The following is a 21,062-nucleotide window of genomic DNA, read 5'->3' on the forward strand; positions in this document are numbered from 1 at the left end:
CTCACTGCATAGGAACAAGAAATACTGAATTTCTTAATGAGAAATTCAATAGTTCATACTCCTGTCTCATAGGAGCACTGTGATTTGTGAAGGAAAGTACTCCTTGCATTTTTATTCATAATACAGATAATTTGTAATGATTTTCTTTCTTTACAAATGGTAAAATGGGTGATTTGTGAAGAGAAAAAAGTTACAAGTATTAAGAACAGCTGAACATTTTTTTTTAAAAAAAAAGCATTGTCATTAAGCAACATAAACATAATACTTACTTTCTGTGTTGTTCAATAAAAGTCTGTGTCTCTTTCATTTCCTTTTGCATGGCCAATCTCAACGCCTCAGCTCGTTTTGCTTGAATCATCTTATCATATGATGAAAACTCAGAAAAATTGTTCTTCTGTGAGAACTTCTTCCTTTTAAAATAGACAGATTGATACAATTATTTAAATATTTAATTAAAGGGCAAACAAGGAAAAAGTTAATGACAGTGAGAACTGGCCTTAGGGAAAACAGCACCCTGGGCAAACTTGTATTTGGTGCCTTTGACCCCAGCAAGTTCCTCTGGCAGAAGCTCTCATTGCCCCTAACCTCTGTGGGCTCCTCTCAGTGCTTAATTTGTAATGAAAGAAATACTAAGGTCAGCACCAAAAAGCCCCATGAAAAATAATATGCTGGCTGACTAGGCACCCTGCTCAGAATGCAGCTCTGTGATCACAGCAGCAGTGCAAAAATGAGATATGGTGTTATACCACCATTACATCTGCACAGCAGCTGGCAGCAACACTGCCTTCAGAGCTGAGCATCTGAAAGTGGCAGGTGGTGTCCAGGTGCCCAGGGCTGATCCTGGTGGCTCCCCTAGCAATACACGCCATGATGACCACTATGCGCATGAGAAAGGGGGGCATAGGAGCTGGCATGCTAACTATGTAGAAATAAACACTTATGCCAGGCTGGCATCTTGGGGCAACATCATCTGGCCTCTGCTTGCTCTCGAGCACGGGGCTTGCCCATATTCACCTCTACTCCTGCAGCCCAAATCCACCAACTTGCAGTACTCAGATGGTGCCTCACTGACCATGGTGCCCTAGGCGTGTGCCCAGGTCACTCACTCCAGCCAGCCAGCCAGCCAGTCAGCCCTTTGTGATAACTAAATTCATATGGCAGATTAAATAGAGGTTAAGAAATCAAATCAAATTGGCTTTCTTCCTTCTAAACTTTTTTATAGATACAATAGATAATTGACATCCCAACAACATTTAAGGACTAATTCAACAAAATGTTTAACTAGGCATATGTGTAGTCCAACTGATTTCAGTAGCTTGCCAAATCATAGATTTAAGGCAGTGGCTCTCAATCAGACTACTGTGCCCTGTCTTGCCTATTCCAAGTTTCGCCTCGCTTAAAAACTAGTTACTTACAAAATCAGACATAAAAATACAAAAGTGTTCCACCATACTATTAATGAAAAATAGCTTGCTTTCTTATTTTACCATATAATTATAAATCAAATGGAATATAAATATTGTACTTAAATTTCAGTGTGTAATATATAGAGAAAGCTGTATAAACAAGATTAATGCCTTTATGAAATGTTAGTTTGTTCTGATTTTGCTAGTGCTTTTTACATAGCCTGTTGTAAAATTAGGCAAATATCTAGATGAGTTCATATACTACCTCCTGGTAGACCTCTGTGTACTACCAGGAGTACATATAATCCTGGCTAAGAACCACTGATTTAGGATATGTTTATGAAGCAACTAGAAACCCATGGCTAGCCCAGGCCAGCAAACTCAGTCTTATGGGACTTAGGCTGTGAAGCTATTTTATTGCTATGTAGACTTCCAGGCTCAGTGTGGAACTTGGGCTCTAAGACGCTGTGAGGTGTAAAAAGGTCCCAGCCATGACTCCAGCCCAAGTCTGAAAATCTACACGGCAATGAAACAGCTCCACAGCCTGAGTTGTCTGGTAGGGGCCTGCCACATATGTCTAGTTGCTACGTAGTCATACCCTTAATAAAAATACAGTTACATGTGATCATATTATGGGAAAAAGAATAGAAATAGCCTGAATCAGAAAGCTCTCTAAGCATGGAATACCCTTTGATTTTAGTGGAAAAGGGATTTGTAGAGCAGAACTTGGAATACAAGAATATATATAATGAAGATGGTAAAAATAATGCAGAATGTGATGAGAAGAAACTGCAAGTAAAGGATTTCAGCGTGAAAACAGTTTATAAACTTGAATATATTCATTTTAAGAAAAAATGATTACAGAGTGCCACCTTCAGGTTCTTTTCATAAAATGAAAAATTGTAAGCATGCTATGCATGGAATCTAGTGAACCACCTAGAAAAATAGTAAGTGATTCTTTGGGTGCAGGAACTTTCCTTTGTTCTTCCCATCCAAGAAAAATTCACTTTTTGGTGAGATAATGTTTCTTTGGCTTCGAATTAGAAACTTTTGTATATTTATTGCTTTTTCACAAATGACTCCTACTGTTTCCCTCCCCAGCCTCATACCCAATAATTCAACGGAACAGTCCCTCAGATGCTCTAATACATGAGATTATGTTTCTTAGCCAAGCAAATAATCTATAACAAATGACAGTAAAAAAGAAAAAAATATGATTTGATGAGTGTTGACCTATTATATAATTTTTTTTTAAAATTAGGCAGAGTGTATACATTGCATCTTCACATCCTAAAGGGGGCAGTAGTTTATTTACTCATACAAGTGTTGGTGGGAGGAAAAAGGGAAACTTTCATAAAAAAATGCTGTGAAAATTTCTCCCCATTTTTCTTTGAAATGTGTAATTTCATTAAAAGACAAGATTAAAAATAACCCCAGCACTATGTTTGCTTAAAAACTGGTGGTGGGGAAAAACTATAAAACTTTAGTCAAAAATGTTCCTGATTTTCTTTTTAATTTCAGAACGTCAACAGAATTTAGAAAATCATAAAAATGTTTGCTATTCCTAATTCTTAATGGTCCCAAAACACTATACATTGACAAAACACTACAGTGACTCAAGAGGAAAATATATACTGGGGAAATTTGCTAATACACATAATACAGTAAAATTCCAATAGTCTGGCATCCAATAGTCCAGAACTCCTGATAGTCCGGCATCAAAATGGCAAGAGCCTAGTGAGTGAGCTTCAGCAAAAAATAAGTCACAAGGTAACAGTGGCAGCAGCTGAACTGAGCAAAAAGGGTAAAAAAGGCTTAAAAAAACTAAAACATTACAGTATACTGTATTCAGTATGTACAATAAAAAGGGTTAAGAACACTTTATATATAGTATATAATGTATACAGTAAATATAACCATTTTATAGTACCTTCTGATAGTCCGGCATATCTGATAATCCGGCACCATAGAGTCCAGATTATCGGAAGTCTACTGTAATATGAACATAAATATATTCCCCCTTTTCAGCACAGGATGAATAGGAGGTCCTCTTGTGAGGATTTATGACCAAACTGCATTTCTTTTACAAAAAACATCATATTTTTCATTTACTAACGTGCTATTAAGTTACACAAGTATCATTTATCAAAATACATGAATTACATAGTATCATGCAATAGCCTTACTTACTAAAAGTGCAAAATTAAGTAACTGACAAGGTCTTCTTGTCACCAGTGTGCATTAATAGATTTTACTTTTTTCAGACAAGCATGTTCCTTCCAAATATATTTCCATTCAAATATGAATTGATACAGTTTTATATCCACTCTACTCTTGACTGATTAGGGCTCAGCTGGAGTACTGTGTCTAGTTCTGGGCACCACAGTTCAAGAAATGTGGAGAAATTGGAGAAGGTCCAAAGAGCAACAAAAATGACTGAAGGTCTAGAAAACATGACCTATGAGGGAAGACAGAAAGATTTGGGCTTGTTTAGTTTAGAAAGGTGAAGAGAGAGAGGACATGATAGAGGTTTTCAAGTATCTAAAAGGGTATGTCTACACTACCCTCCTAGTTCGAACTAGGAGGGTAATGTATGCATACCACACTTGCTAATGAAGCCCGGGATTTGAATTACCCGGGCTTCATTAGCATAAGCGGGGAGCCGCCATTTTTAAATCCCCGCTGCTTCGAACCTCGAAGGAGTAACGGTAGTTCGGAATAGGAACCTAGTCCGAACTACCTAGTTCGAGCCCCGTGTAGCCGCGCTGCACGGGGTTCGAAGCAGTGGGGATTTAAAAATGGCGGCTCCCCGCTTATGCTAATGAAGCCCGGGAAATTCAAATCCCGGGCTTCATTAGCAAGTGCGGTATGCATACATTACCCCGCTAGTTCGAACTAGCGGGGTAGTGTAGACATACCCAAAGGGTGTCACAAGGCGGAGGGAGAAAAATTGTTCTTATTGGCCTCTGAGACTAGGACAAAAAGCAATGGGCTTAATCTGCAGCAAGGAGATTTAGGTTGGACCTTAGGGCTATGTCTAAACTACACCCATCTGTCGGCAGAGGGATGTAAATGAAGCACTTCAAAAGTGCAAATGAAGCGGGGATTTAAATATCCCGTGCTTCATTTGCATAATTGTGTCATGGCGCTGTTTTGAACAAGCCCCATTTCAAAACTGAAACCGCAGTTTAGACGCATTTTTTTTTTACAACGGGGTGATTTTTTGAAAGATCCTGTATTCCTGAGGAGAAAAAGATCCTGTACTCTTGCTGACAGAGGGGTGTAGTCTAGACACACTCTAGGAAAAACTTCCTAACTGTCAGAGAGGTTAAATACTAGAATAAGTTGCCTAGGAAGGTTGTGGAATCTCCATCTCTGGAGATATTGAAAAGCAGGTTAGACAGACATCTATCAGGGATGGTCTAGATGGTCCTGAGTTCTGCCATGAGGGCAGGAGACTGGACTCGATGACCTCTCAAGGTCCCTTCCAGTTCTAGTATTCTATGACTCTATCTGCATGGAGATAATAGTTTCACCCAGTCATCTTTCTTTTCTCATGCATACAAAGTTGCTAGAACTTGTTGTTTTCTAGTTATAGAGAAAATGAAGAGCTATTTCAGACCTTTTTATTTATTTGTTATTTATTTCTTGTCAGAACCACCAATGCATCACCTGGGCACAGATGGAGTATTTTTAATTGTGCTATATGTTATGTAACCCTTCTGCTGGGTAGGCCTGGCAGCAACCAGGGCCAAGTTCAATATCTAGGGGTCCATCTCTCACAGAACCGGCTCGAGCCCCCACCTGCTTTTGTAATTGGCAGTTTCAGCGTAATTGGCTAGCTAATTACAAAAGCAGTTTCTCCTCTCTTGGTGTTCACACGTCCGAATCAGCTGCTAGAAGTGGGCCTCATCCTCCCTGACTAAATTTACCTCATTATCTCTAGCCTGATTCTTGCCTGCCTATTCATACCTGCCTCTGGAAATTTCCGCTACATGCATCTGACAAAGTGGGTCGCTGCCCATGAAAGTTTATGCTCCAATACATCTGTTAGTCTATAAGGTGCTATAGGACTCCTTGTCAATTTTGCAAAAGATCTACGGTGATCCGGTGCAGCATCCCCTGTTTTAGTTCCAGTTTGCACCACTCCCGCAACAGTAGCTTACCCTCAGGGGTGGATGTGGCAACTGCACTAGGGCTTTGCCTCTCTCTTTTTGCAAGTAGTGTGTCACAGATGTCAACATCTTGCAACTGTGCTATCTGCCAGTCAGAAGCATTGAGCCTGGGCAATGGAGAGTGGTCCAACATAATGTAGTTCACGGAGACAGAGGGTATACTCTCAGGTGGTTGGCCCACTGTTTCTGCAACATATCCATTTGGACTCTCATGTGCCTTGGACTTCTGATAATTGCCGTTGCAAATAGCTCTCACTCCATGTACAGGAATCTCACCAATTTCTGTTGGCTGCAGACGTCGAGACAACGCATCAGCAGCTACATTGCTTCTCCCTGATCGGTACTGTATGCTGAACTCATAGCTGGCCAGGGTGGCCATCCATCTTTGTCCTGTAGCATCCAGCTTAGCACTTGTTAACACATAATTCAAAGGGTTGCTATCCATCCACATCTGGAACTAAGCACCATACAAGTAGTCTCGAAATTTCTCAGTTCAAGGCCAAGAACTCCAGCTTGTGGATGGGATAGCGAGTTTCGTTGTCAGACAGTCCTTGGCTGGCAAAGGCTACAGGTTTACATTTGCCTTCTACTTCCTGGTACAGCACGGCCCCCAGACCGTCCAAACTGGCATCAGTATGTAGGATAAATGGTCTGCTTGGATCAGCAAAGACTAGGACTGGAGCATGAGTTAGGCGAGTAATGATTTCCCGAAAAGCCCATTCAGAACTCTCATCCCACCATGGCCCAAGAGATTCAAAAGGCCCATAGTGTCTCTGCACAGGAGGCTTTGGAGGCCTCCTCTTATTCTTGGTCTTAGATTTGTTCTTGTTGGACTGGTATCCCCTGGTAAGATCATTCAGAGGTTTTACAATTGTAGCATAGTTCTTCACAAATCTGCAGTAGTAGCCACCGAATCCCAGGAAGGTCTTGAGTTCTTTGTAGTTACTTGGATGTGGCCAGGTAGTGAGAGCTTCTATTTTATCGGAATTAGTACTCACACCCTCTTGGGACACGATGTGACCCACATATTTCACTGAGGTTCAGCAGAACTGGCATTTGTCAATTGAAAACTTCAAACCATACGCCTCCAACCTATCAAGCACTTTAAGAAATCTTTCTTCATGCTCCTCCAAGGTTCTTCCAAACACAATCAGGTCATCCAAGTAAACTAACACTTGCAGTAGATTCATGTCTCCCACGACTCTCTCCATAAGACGTTGAAAGGTGGCAGGTGCCCCAGAAATCCCTTGGGGCATGCGTTCGAACTGGTAGAATCCTAATAGACAGATGAAGGCTGTCTTCTCCTTATCTTCTTCTCCCAGAGGGATCTGGTAGTATCCACTCCGAAGATCCAATACAGAGAACCACTGGCAATCCAGCAAACAGTCCAGGGCATCTTGTACGCGAGGCATGGTATATTGATCAACTCTAGTAAGCCTGTTTAGAGTGTGGTAGTCAATACACATCCAGATTTTCCCACTCTTCTTATGAACCACCACAATAGGCGAGGTGTAGGGGCTGTGGGACTCTGTAATTATATCGTTTGTGATCCGCTCTTGAAGATGATGGTGTAGATCTTCCATCTCTGAGACAGCGATCCTCCTAGACGTCTCCCTGAAAGGTCAGGAATCTTGTAGCCTGATGTGGTGTTCCAACCCCTTGGCACATCCCATGTCCCACTCATGCAGTGAGAATACCTTCGATCTTTCGCAAAGCTTCTTCCTCAGGCGATCCTTCCACTCCTCAGGCAACTGTGAGTCCCTGAAGTCAAACTTTGCAACATCTATCAGCAGAACTTCAGCTTCACACTGAGGTCTCACAGGGTATGTCTACACTACAAAGCTAATTCGAACTAACAGCAGTTAGTTCAAATTAACTTTCATAGGCGCTACACAGGCAAACCGCTAGTTCGAACTTAATTCGAACTAGCAGAGCGCTTAATTCGAACTAGGTAAACCTCATTCTACGAGGACTAACGCCTAGTTCGAATTAAGTAGTTTGAATTAAGGGCTGTGTAGCCACTTAATTCGAACTAGTGGGAGGCTAGCCATCCCCAGGTTGCCTTGGTGGCCACTCTGGGCACCACCAGGGAAACTCGTTTGCCCTCCTCCCGGCCCCGGAGCCCTTAAAGGGGCATGGTCTGGCTACGGTGCCCGTGCCAGGTGCAAGCCTGCCAGCACCCAGCCAGCAGACCCTGCACCTGCCATGGCACGAGCCAGCCACCCGCTGCCACCCAGCCCTCCGCCTCTTCCCAGGACCAGGCTGGTGGCTCCCAGGAGCCTGCCCGGGGCCGCAAGAATTGGGCGCCTGCCTGGTCTAGTGCGGACATCGTGGACCTCATCGAGGCTTGGGGGGAACCATCCAACGTCCACGACCTCCGCACTAGGCACAGGAAAGTGGCTGTCTAGAGCAGGATAGCTGCCAGCCTGGCCACCCAGGAGCAGGTTTGCATGAAAATCAAGGTGGCCGAGTGAGACCCCGACCCTGAGCCCTGAGCTTAGAACATAAAAACATAATGGCCGTACTGAGTCAGACCAAAGGTCCATCTAGCCCAGTAGCCTGTCTGCCATCAGCAGCCAACACTAGGTACCCTGGAGGGGATGGACCGAAGACAATGACCAAGCCATTTGTCTCGTGCCATCCATCTCCAGCCTTCCACAAACAGAGGCCAGGGGCACCATTTCTGGCTAATAGCACTCCATGGACCCAACCTCCATGAATTTATCTAACTGCTCTTTAAACTCTGTTAGGGTATGTCTACACTACCCCCCTAGTTCGAACTAGGGGGGTAAGGTATGCATACCGAACTTGCTAATGAAGCCCGGGATTTGAATTTCCCGGGCTTCATTAGCATAAAGCCGGCGCCGCCATTTTTAAAAGCCAGCTAGTGCGAACCCCGTGCCGCGCGGCTACACGCGGCACGGAGTAGATAGTTCGGATTAGGCTTCCGTGGAACGAGGTGTACAGATAGTTTGGATTAGGAAGCCTAATCCGAACTATCTAGTCCGTGCCGCGTGTAGCCGCGCGGCACGGGGTTCGCACTAGCCGGCTTTTAAAAATGGCGGCGCCGGCTTTATGCTAATGAAGCCCGGGAAATTCAAATCCCGGGCTTCATTAGCAAGTTCGGTATGCATACCTTACCCCCCTAGTTCGAACTAGGGGGGTAGTGTAGACATACCCTTATAGTTCTACCCTTCACAGCCTCCTGCAGCAAGGAGTTTCACAGGTTGACTAGTTGCTTTTTGAAGAAGAACTTTCTGTTATTAGTTTGAAGCCTGCTACCCATTCATTTTATTTGGTGTCCTCTAGTCCTTCTATTATGGGAATTAATGAAGAACTTTTCTTTATGCACCCTTTCCACACCACTCATGCTTTTATAGACCTCTATCATATCCCCCCCTCAGTCTCCTCTTTTCTAAGCTGAAAAGTCCCAGTCTCTTTAGCCTCTCTTCATATGGGACCTGTTCCAAATGCCTGATCATTTTAGTTGCCCTTTTTTGAACCTTTTCCAAGGCCAAAATATCTTTTCTGGGGTGAGGAGATCACATCTGTACACAGTACTGAAGATATGGCGTATCATAGTTTGATACTTCCCCTCCTTCTTCTTCCTCTGGCTTCCCCCTTCCAGCTCCTTCCTCCCAGGTTTCCTCCTCCCCTCTCACCCTCGCTCTTCCCCTCTCCCACCTCCTTTTCCCAGTCTCACCGAGTTTTGTTCAATAAAGAGAGTTTCTGTTTTTGAACACACGTGTCCTTTATTTTATACATCAGGAAGGGGGACTAGGGAGGGGTAAGTGGAAGGAGGTGAGGGAGGAATGGGGTACGAGCCCCCGATGGGGAGGACTGGGGTGGCTTTGCGGGCTCCTCGGGGTGGAAGCTCTCCTGCAGCCTCCCGATTGACACCCCCCCGGATGGCAGCCTGTGGCAAGTGCAGCCGGGCTGATGGCCAAGTGCTGTGATGTGCCGATTGTGGGCATTCAAGGCACCTCATCGAGTTAGACAAGCAAGCGGGGAACCCCTGAGAACTGTCTGTCCGGGGTGGGGGGTCGGGTCCCTTTAAGCACAGCCCTCGGCTAGCCTGAGACAGCAGCTCCATGCTCTAAGTCCTAATCTGATGCCCTGCCGGCACTGCTTCCGGCCATCCTTAACCTCGGTTCAGGGTCCACTTAATGTGGACATGCTAGTTCGAATTAGTAAAACGCTAATTCGAACTAGTTTTTAGGTCTAGATGCACTAGTTCGAATTAGCTTAGTTCGAATTAACTAATTTGAATTATGTTAGTTCGAATTAGTGCTGTAGTGTAGACATACCCACAATGGTTTCAGGCTCAAAGGTGTCTGCAATCTTTTGCTCTGGTCTTACAAGCACATCGTAGCTCATTTCATTAGCAATCAGTATAGTCACCTCTTCCTGGGCTTCAGCAGGTAGGGTTATGACTCCATTGGGAACCAGTACTCCTTCAAGGAGCCCTCCTTTGGTCAGCTGCTCTACCACTGCTAATGTTCCCTTACTGCCTTTCAGGCAGATATTCGTGACAATCACCTCCTTTTCTGTCATTGAAGGCAACGCTAAGGGGACCGGCCCGCATACCTCAATGCTCCCACCAGCAAATCAGGCATCACTTTTCTTGTGTCCTCAATTTTTCTGCAAGCTGTGGCACAATGGGTGTGTATCACCAAGGTGTTCAGATATTGGTCCCCTGCTCACTGTCCGCAGTAATCTGCAAGTACCTTAAAAAGGCTGGAGTTGGTCTCTATTAGCACGGACACATCAGAGGCTCCTTTAGGGTCAGGGCATATTAAAGCAGCAGTGTCCACCTCCTGTCTTACCCTTGTTACCTCCTCAGGGAATTGCAAGTGCACTATGACATATCCTTTGTAGGGATATTCATTCATGCTGAGACCACACAGGCCAAGGCCAGTCAATGGCTGGATAGGCAGGTGCCTGAGCATCTGTTAGTAGAATGACTGAAATATAATAGTCACCTGTGATCCGGTGTCAAGCATCGCTTTGCACTCTGCCCTTCAATCCTTACTGTGACCTCCTCTCAAGGCCCTATCAGTCCTGAAGGGATCCTAACTGAGCAGTCATTTCTGGGGAGTCCTTCAAATCCTGTGGGCCTGAGTGGCCCCTGTCCCCAGGCCATCTCACAACTGCTTCTCAGCTTTCCATAAACTAAACTGGAATTTTCCTCATTTTGGCAACTTGCAGCCCTGTGCCCATCTTGACCATACCAGTAGCAGAAGAACGGTCCTCTCCTCCTTCATCTGGGTAGGATGGCAGCTCCAGGAGCTGACTTCTCCATCACCACAGCCTGAGGTTCCTCATCATTGTAAATCCTTGCTTGGTCAATGACTCTCTGAAACTCAGCAATCTGTTCTGTCAGGAACTGAACTTGTTGTGCAAGGTCTCCTCTGGTGTTCACCATCAGCACACTGGGGCTACGTCTACACTGGCATGATTTTGCGCAAATACTTTTAACGCAAGAGATTTTGCGTTAAAGTATTTGCACAAGAGAGTGTCTACACTGGCATGTGCCTTTGCACAAGAGATGTGCTTTTATGCAAAAGCATCCGTGCCATTGTAGATGATCTCTTGCGCAAGAAAGCTTCGATGGCCATTTTAACCATTGGGCTTTCTTGCGCAAGAAATTAACATTGCCTGTCTACACTGGCCTCTTGCGCAAGAACAATTGCGCAAGAGGGCTTATCCCTGAGTGGGCGCGTCAGAGTATTTGTGCAAGAAGCACTGATTTTATACATTAGAATGTCAGTGTTCTTGCGCAAGTACTCGCGGCTAGTGTAGACAGGTGGCAAGACTTGCCAATGTAGACACAGCCTCTCCGTTTGTCGGGGTGCAGTGCCGGCTAGCTCAGGCACCTCCCAAACTCACTAGCAAGCCTCTTTCTTCCTCCTCTCTGACCTCCTTTATCAGCTCGGAGTAAGTGTTCCTGTCATTCTCTTACGTGGAGGTGAAGTAAAATTGGGCTGTAATACTGAGTTCCTCTTACAATTTGAGCCAGTCTGGTCTGGTCCATCTGCTTGGCAGTCACTGCTCCCCTAATGACAGCTCTCTGTAGCAGCCTGTCCAACCTCTGTACATAGGCTGAGACCGTCTCTCCCCGATGCTGCTTAGTGTCGAGAAAGTTACAGTAACTGTCTTCAGGGCCCTCCATGCCCCCAAAGGTGTGAGTGAGAGCCTCTAAACAGTCCTTTATGCTGACCTCGGGATCAGTGAGCTTCAAGGTGCGAATCACATCAAAGGCTGGGCCCCTGAGACTCTCTACTAGACATTTTCGCTTTTCTCTGTCTGGCACCGCCCACTGCTCTAGCATTTCAGTGGTGTATTCTAGCCAGGGTTCAAACTCCTCTTCCTCAGGAAATAATCTTAACTTATAATAGGAGCTTGCCATAGCATAGGATAGCACACACTTTTCCAATGTCTGTCCCCAAGGGCTAGAGGCTTCTGAGCCAGGGCCCAACAAACCCGACAGATTAGCCATGATACAAACAGTAATTTCCTCAAATACAAAACACAATTATTTCCCACTTAGCAACTCACTCAACATGTGCTTGCGAGGGGTACTAACCCAGTAATCCCAGACGAGCCCCCAAAATGTAACCCTTTTGTCAGGTAGGCTCGACAGCAACCAGGGCCAGGTTCAATATCTAGGGGTCCATCTCTCACAGAACTGGCTCGAGCCCCCACTCAGTAGCCTGGGAAATTCACAGACCTCTGAGCACCTCTGAGAGGCAATGCTTCCCCACTCGCAAGCACCGAGTCTGAGTGTCGAAAAGAAACTTTTAATGAAAGAGAGAGAGAAGTCACATGGCATTATCTTGGGAACATACCACAAACGGAGTTCGTAGCCCCCTCTCCCACGAGAAACTGGCCCAGCACAAGGATTGAGCAATGTCTTTTGCCTCTCAGGCTCACCAGTCCAACAAGGTAAGGGTTCCATTCACTTACCCAAACTTTCTCCGTACCCCACGTCAAACGCCCCACTTACAGGTCTGTCCCTGACACATCATCCTGATGACTCTACTCCTTGAACCTGAGGCTATGCCACCTTTGTGCTGCTCTTACCAGCCGCCTGCCGGCCGTTCCCACCAGCTGCTCTGCTGGCCGCCTGCCGCCGCCCCTACCAGCCGCCCACCAGTCGTTCCCGCCAGCCGCTCCTCTGGCCGCCCTCCGCTGGCCACTGCTTCTACCGCCCACCCGCCAGCCGCTCCGCTAGCCACCTGTTGCCACTCCTACTGGCCGCCTACCAGCTGCTCCCGCCAGCAGCTCTATTGGCTGCAATCGGTCTGGCTTCCGGCCAAACCAGTGATTTCAACTCCTTAGCCACCACCTAGGCTGGCCAAAGATTCCAGCTTCCACTGGACTAACAAAAAGACTCCTCATGAAGTCTGCTTTAGATCTGTCCTTAAATCCAGGGGGAAAGGGGCAGGTTGAGCCAGTCTTACAGCTCACACCTAGCAGGCATGAAGTAGGCTGACTCAAGCCCTTAATCCATTTTCCCCTCCCCGCCCCCTCAACTCAGTTCACTCAACTCTGGCAGGGGGGAGGCTTGTTCCTCTGAGACCTCTTACAATGATGGTGTCTCTCCTGCAAGCACTGGTGTCATATTTTACAGTTCCCACATTTAGGGGTAGCATGATTTGTGACCCCCCACAACAGCCCCAAATTAGTTACAACATACCACATCCCATTCCAACACTGATCCTCCATCAGCCCTGGATGAATTGGATTTACATAGCCACACCTCGGATTCCTTCCCCCTCCTGGCATGAGCTGTATTTACATATCAACAGTTAACAGTTAATTATCTTGCAGAGTTAAACAATTGGAGGGCAGCTCTCTCCTTTTAGCTAGCTGACAGCAAGCAGTAATTCAGCCCCCCCTTACATCCTCCCTCCAGTCAAAAATTTGCCATCCTGGAAAAATATGTTCCTGATTATACCAGCAATGTGGGTTCTCCTCAAAGGGTCTAAGGAACCCCACTATGGCCTCTACAAGCCTGTGTGCCAAGTGTATCACATCCTCACTAACCACTCATGGTGCATGGTAAATTAGCAGTAATTCAGCCCTGGCTTATAGTTACAATGCTTTTAAATCTTTCCACTTGTAAGTGTGGTTATTCATCACCTTTCCAACACAGTGGTTGTGTCTAGACTGGCCACTATTTCCGGAAAAGCAGTCGCTTTTCCAGAAAAACTTGCCAGCTGTCTACACTGGCCGCTTGAATTTCCGCAAAAGCACTGACGATCTCATGTAAGATTGTCAGTGCTTTTGCAGAAATACTATGCTGCTCCCGTTCGGGCAAAAGTCTTTTTCCAAAAAGCTTTTGCACAAAAGGTCCAGTGTAGACAGCAGAGATTTGTTTTCTTCAAAAAAGCCCTGATCGCGAAAATGGCAATCGGGGCTTTTTTGCGGAAAAGCACGTCTAGATTGGCCACGGACGATATTCCACAAAAAGTGCTTTTGTGGAAAAGCGTCCTGCGAATCTAGACGCGCTTTTCTGAAAATGCTTTTAACGGAAAACTTTTCCGTTAAAAGCATTTCCGGAAAATCATGCCAGTGTAGACGTAGCCACCGAGTATTCCATGCTGTAAATCAGTGGTTCCCAACCATCAATCCACAGACTGTTGCTGGGCTGTAAACTGCTGGCTGCTGGGCTGTGGCAGCTTTGGGGACTGGGGTAAACTGCTCAGTGCCTCCCCTCTTGCTGCAGCTGTTGGGAGAGGTGTGTCCTGCTCTGTCTCTCAGCCAACCAGTGCCAAGCAGGGGCAGGGTCTCCTTCTGGATGTGGAAGAGCGGTTTGTTGCACGGTGGAAGGGCTGCACACAGACTAGCATGGCAGCCTTAGAGAAGCCACAACCTGGGCTGCTGGGAGGCAGGACAGGACTAGGTGAGGGGGACGGGACAGGCACTGGGAGCTCTGGGGGCCTGGACTAGTGCTGGGGGCTCTGGGGTTGGGAGACTCTAAGAGGTGAGGGGATTCACTGGGGGGTACTGGGGTAGCTGGGGTGGGGAGCTGGCACTGGCAGACTCTGGGGACAGGGCTAGTAGTGGGAGGCTACAGGGCAGGGCTGGCACTGGGGGGCTCTGGTGATGGTGGGCTCTAAGGGGCGGAGGCTGACACTGAGATGTTTGGGATGGCATGGGGGGGCTGGGTGCAGGGAACTCTAGGGTCAGTGGCTGGTGCTGAGGGGTAGTGAATCAGTGGGGGGTAGGGCTGGCACTGGCATCTTAGGGGACTAAGGTGTACCTCAGCCCCCAGAGCTGCCACAAACAGCTGGTTTCAGCTGTGGCAGCTGCCCACCACAATGGCAACGGCCGGAGCTCAAGCCAGCTGTTCACGGCAGCTCTGGGAGCTGGGGCTTTTGGCAGACCAGCAATATTTCATTTGCATATTTGCATATTCATAAACATGTGCAAATATGCAAATAAAATGTTACTGGTCCACGAAAAGTTTGTGAATGCATTTGCCGGTCCATGGTTTAAAAAAGGTTGGGAACCAATGCTGTACATTAAATGAAATTAAAATATACACATATATTTATAATGATTTCTTTCACCTGGAAAGTATCGCTGATTTGTGGTAGAGCCTCTCTTTCTTTCTGCTATTGTTTCTGAGCTCAGGAAACTCCTGCATTGTGGCTTTAGGGTACAAATCCTGGTTAGCAAGAAATTCTTCCTTTTCATCTTTTATAATCTCCTCCTTCAGCTTCTTAAATCGTAGCATTTCTTCTTCATTAGGCCACTCATCTGACAAATCCAAACTGGATTCCATCAACTCAGTTAAGTTCAACTTTTCAACAGGTGGCATTTCTATTGGAGTAAAGATGAGATTACTTTATATTCCTTTATCAGAGTAATGAAGTTACTAGATTTTGTTCAGCAATTTTCTATTTTTCCCCAGTCAGGAATGTGACTTTACATGTGAAAGACTAATTTGTTATTCTCATAGTCTGGCCTTTCCCCCACACTAGGGCTACGGCTACTCTTAGTTTTGCCACAAGAGCCTATGCAAATGAAGCATGGATTAGCATTTTCCTGTCGAGGCATAAGGATCTTACGGAAAAAGTTTTTTTTGCTAAAAACGGCCATGGCCCCACTGCCAGTTTTTGCGCAAAAACCCCTACCGCAAAAATGGAATGAAAGAGAGCATGCAAAAGAAGCGTGGGAAAATGCTAATCTGCCCTTCATTTGCATATGCTCTTGCGGCAAAACTCATATGTAGCCGTAGCCTAGCAAACTACAACAATCATCTGCACAAGGAGCAGTAGACAGTGCATTACAATGAATGGAACTATTGTCTATAATGGTTAAGTTAACACCTCATGACAAAAAGAAATGTGAGGTCTATGTTATTTTGAGATTGTCTCTTTACCCTACCACTATATATAGTTAACTTAATGTCATGGAAATAAAAAAAATCAGCTAAACTTTTCACCACGGTACATTCTCTTTACAAGAGACACTTAACTTTGGAAGCCCCGGGGGCCACAATGATACTCACAGCACATGGCAAGGGCCACGACTTAAGTGTAGTTACATATACATGCAAATATATGCAAATAGCTTATTTCACACTGATAGACATGCATACAAAGATTAAGACAAGACTACACAATACACAGGCCCCATTTAAGTCAGTTCTGCTGATATTAACAAAAGGCAATATTTACCCGATTTCCACCCATATAGCAGCACTTTCAATGAGCAATGACAGTCCAGGAATTTAATTACTAAAACACATATCAACAGAAGATCATTATATTGACTACTTTTTTGTTTTGGCTCCCACCTGTGGGCCACGTGTTGAGCCCCACATAAACCCAAACCGCACCATGGGCTTCAAACAAACGGGCTGTTTAAATCCCAATTAAGTCAATAGGATTTAAAGACATGCATAGGCGTTTTGCTGAATCAGAGCCTTGGGATAAATCTACACTAGCACTTTACAACTCCCATTCCCCCTCTGGAGTGCAACAAGTTGCAGCACTGTAAAGTGCTGTTGTGAACAAGGTTACAGCTCTGGGAGTCACTCCCCTTGAGGAGGTGGTTTACATACAACGTGTTAAATTTTAAATATAGACAAAGCCTTTGACATCTCTCTTCTCATAGTTTGCTGCAGTTGAGACTATCTGGGATATCTATTAATCAGCCCTCATCTTAAATATTATGAGGCTGGTGAATAGATGTTATCAGACTGTGCCACAGGACTCTGAAATTTGCCCCTGGAGCTGACTGGACTGTGCCAAAGTCTCCGGGCCATTAGAGAGCAGTAGCAGGCTCATCTCTTTTACTTAAAGCACATACATTTCTCATTTATTTAGTTTTGAGCACTTAACCATGCAATATTTATATTTTCTTAATTTTGGGGGGGGACTAGTGTAAATATATACTATATAAACTATGAGTGAATGAATGAGTAAATGAATGTGCATACATACACTCTATGCATTATGACCAGCATATAAGATATTTGTACCAGAGAAATAAATATTAAAGGAAAGTAACAATGCTAAGCTAATATACCATAGTATGTCTCAAATGTGTAGGTATAGATCTGTTAGTCCAATTAGGAAAAACCTTTTAATACAGCCAACATTAACTTATCTATTTGGCATTTCAATTTAAGAAAATAATCTCAAATTATTTGTATGTGCATTTTCTATACTTACACAACTTGAATATCTTTTATATTTACACGTCAGGTCTAAGATATATTAATATTTGGTTTGGCAGAAGCTGCAGATATGGAATTTCCCTGAATCCCAAAGAAATAAACAGCTGTATTTCACTTCTCTCTTTGCCTCAAATTTAGAGGAAATGTATTCTCCCATAGCACATTTTGTCATCTTCTCTGCATGAAGTGTATATATACTACCTCTTGCATACTGCTCATCCAGCAAGAACAGATGGGCCATGTGGGAGGGAGTAGAAAAGTCTTCTATATTACAGAAGGTTTCCAAATGTGGCATGCCCACAAATTCTGAAAATGAAAATCCGTGAGGGGTATATTTTCCTTAATTATAACAATAGCTAAACGAAAGTAGAACAGTATGATATTGCAGTAGCATGAGTTATGAAGCTGTTCCAATACATTTTATAATTATTATTTAGTTAAAATATATTGCCTTTGAAAGAAACAGAAAATAAATAGCATGCAAAGCTACCTTTTTATGTAGTTCTACAGTAGCAGAAACAAAATCCATATGATTTTCAAAATCATGTATATTCCAAAGAAATTAGACCAAAAAAAAAAAAGAAAAAAAAACTGTAGTGGTTTTTAAAAACAATTTATTTGGCTTTTATTTTAATGTATAAAAAATATTTATAGGATAACAGGAAAATAGGTATGCTAATCTATATTGCAACAGAAACAAAACACAGTAATAAAATGATTGTTAAAAAAAATTGTGTTAACATTTATATATACATTACCGCTACATCTACACTGGCAGCTTCTTCCGGAAGAACATTTTTGTGGAAGAGTTCTTGTGCAAAAACTCTTCCAGAAGAGAGTGTCTACACTGGCATGTGCTTTTGCGCAAGAGATGTGCTTTTGCGCAAGAGCATCCGTGCCAGTGTAGACGCTCTCTTGCACAAGAAAACTCCGATGGCCATTTAAACCATAGGGGCTTCTTGCACAAGAAATTCATGTTGACTGTCTACACTGCCCTCTTCTGGAAGAGCTCTTGCGCAAGAGGGCTTATTCCTCGTGGGGAGAGGAATAACTCTTCCGGAAGAAGCCGTGTTTTACAATGCTATACTGTAAATTTACTTCTGGAAGAACGCACATGCAGCGTAGACAGCCAGGAAGTTTTTGCAGAAGAACAGCTATTCTTCCGGAAGAAGCTGCCACTGTAGACGTAGCCTACTAGGATGCGTCTACACTGGCATGATTTTGTGCAAATACTTTTAACGGAAAAGTTTTTCCGTTAAAAGTATTTGCGCAAAAGAGCGTCTACACTGGCACGGATGCTTTTGCGCAAAAGACATCTTTTGCGCAAAAGCATCCGTGCCAGTGTAGACGCTCTCTTGCGCAAGAAAGCTCCGATGGCCATTTTAGCCATCGGGCTTTTTTGTGCAAGAAATTAACGTGGCTGTCTACACTGGCCCTCTTGCGCAAGAATACTTGCGCAAGAGGGCTTATCCCTGAGCGGGAACATCAGAGTACTTGTGCAAGAACCACTGATTTTGTACATTACAAAGTCAGTGTTCTTGTACAAATTCTCACGGCCAGTGTAGACAGGTGGCGAGTTTTTGCGCATGCGCAAAATCTTGCCAATGTAGATGCACCCCTAGTGTAAGCAGGGGCTGAACTGCTGCTTGGTATCAGCCAGCTAAAAGGAGGGGTGGGCATGCCTGCTACATGTATTTAGCTCTGCAAGGTAATTAACTGTTGATATGTAAATACAGCTCAGGAGAGAATCCGAGGTGTGGCTATGTAAATCCCATTCAGCCAGGGTTGATGGAGGGTCAGTGTTGGAATGGAATGTGGAAAATTGTAAATAATTTGGGACTGTTGTGGGGGTCACTAATCATGCTACCCCTAAATGTGGGAACTGTAAAACATGCCACCAGTGCTTGCAGGAGAGACACCACCATCATGGTAAGAGGTCTCTGAGGAACAAGCCTCCCCCCTTCCAGAGTTGAATGAACTGAGCTGGGGGAAGGGTTAAAGGGCTTGAGTCAGCCTGCTTCACACCTGCTAGGTGTCAGCTGTAAGACTGGCCCAACCTGCTCCTTTCTCCCTTTGTTTTAAGGATAGAACTAAAGCAGACTCCTTGAGGAGTCTTTTCTTTTGCTAGTCTAGTGGAAGCTGGGTTCTTCTGCCAGTCCAGCTGGTGGCTAAAGAGTTGAAATCACTGAGAGCTGAAATCACTGGTTTGGCTGACAGCCAGACCCATTGCAGTCAGTGAAGTGGTGGTTGCCAGCAGAGTGGCTGGTGGGAATCACCTGCTGGTGGCGTAACGTGGCCGGCAGGAGTGGCGGCAGGCGAGGATTGGCAACCAGCGGCGGCAGCAGGTGAGGCACAGCGGAAGCGACCAGCGGAGCATCCGGTGGCGTGGGACGAGTGTGGTGGAGTGTTGTAAAGTGTCCCCTATCTATACCCCCACCCTCATTTCTATCCAGGTTGGGAGGTGAAACCCTGCAGGTGAACTTTGGGAGACTGGGTGGCACGGACCAGGGACAGAGACTTTTGGGGTGTCGGACTCTTTGGACTTCAGATGATTCTTGGCTGGGCGGGGGGGGCTTAGCTCATGTTTGGGTTATGAACTCTGTTTGTGGTGTTTTCCCCAAGTTAATGCCGTATGACTTCTCTCTCTGTTTCATTAAATGTTTCTTTCCTACATTCAGACTCAGTGCTTGCGAGTGGGGAAGTATTGCCTCTCAGAGGTACCCAGGGGTGTGTGAATTTCCCAGATTACTGGGTGGGTGCTCGAGCCGGTTCTGTGTGAGATGGACCCCAAGATATTGAACCCAGCTCTGGTTACTGCCAGTCCTACCTGGCAGAAGGGTTACACTAGATATCTATCAAAAGTACTTCATGGACTGAATTTAGAGAAAATCTGATATAAGTCATTGATTTTAGTCTCACTATTTGTAATAGCTGATTATTCAAAAGTGATTATCAGAAAACATTACAAGTTCTTCTGCACAGAGTAAAACCAAGGAATTCCCTATCTACAGACTATGCACTTTTTACAAACAAAAGATCAGCTCTTTAATTATTACTAATGATATAAAAACTGAATTTTAATAGATACAGAACAAGATTTACTTGTGAACTCTAACAACATTATTATCAAGGGTCTAGGAGTTTTATTCCTTCTGCATAACAGAAAAAATAATTCCATGGCTATTTTAAATTTCTTATTCAAGATCATGCAAATAATTCTCAGGGGGAATGTACTTTTCATAATAAATAAGAGTTCATTGTTAGAAACAATTGTTCCCCTTAAACAGAGATTGTTTTGCTTCCATTTTTCATGATCAAATTTATTTATTTCTTATTGTAATTTATTTATTTCTTATTGAAAATTGTAAAAAGCCCAGTTCCATTTTAAACAGGGGCTTTCTAATATATTTTAAAAATAGAAAGGTCTTATTACCCAATTACTTCCAAAGTCTATAAGGGTATGTCTACACTTCATGACTATTCTGGGATACCACTGGTATCCCAAAATAGCTACCCCACATTTACATAAGCTACCTATTAATTCGAAATATTTTTCGAAATAACGGGCATGCTAATTTGGCATCCTGGTAAACCTCGTTGCATGAGGGCTAAGGGATGGCTTGAAATAGCACGTTATTTCAAAATTCGGTGCTCTGTAGATGCACCAAATGTCAATAGATTCGAAATAAGATACACAATTGTGCAAATTGTGTATCTTATTTTGAGTTTAGGGTGCTGTGTAGGCACACTCTAAAAGGCAAAATTTTGAATATCTTACATGGAAGG

At 44.4% G+C, this 21,062-nt stretch overlaps 1 protein-coding gene across 2 annotated transcripts in view; it reads right to left on the reverse strand.

Annotated features, from left to right (window-relative positions):
* The window catches only part of LRRC27 (leucine rich repeat containing 27), an 88,606-nt gene that overhangs the window by 34,126 nt on the left and 33,418 nt on the right, over window positions 1–21,062 (reverse strand). For both annotated transcript variants that reach the window (XM_075935233.1, XM_075935234.1), the window contains 2 exons: window positions 15,160–15,412; window positions 270–410 (listed from right to left, as the gene is read on the reverse strand). In XM_075935233.1, coding sequence (XP_075791348.1) covers window positions 270–410; window positions 15,160–15,412 — 394 coding nt within the window. The remainder of the gene's footprint in view (window positions 1–269; window positions 411–15,159; window positions 15,413–21,062) is intronic.

The sequence above is a fragment of the Pelodiscus sinensis genome, chromosome 8 (genome assembly GCF_049634645.1).
Source record: "Pelodiscus sinensis isolate JC-2024 chromosome 8, ASM4963464v1, whole genome shotgun sequence".
NCBI classification, from domain to species: domain Eukaryota; kingdom Metazoa; phylum Chordata; order Testudines; family Trionychidae; genus Pelodiscus; species Pelodiscus sinensis.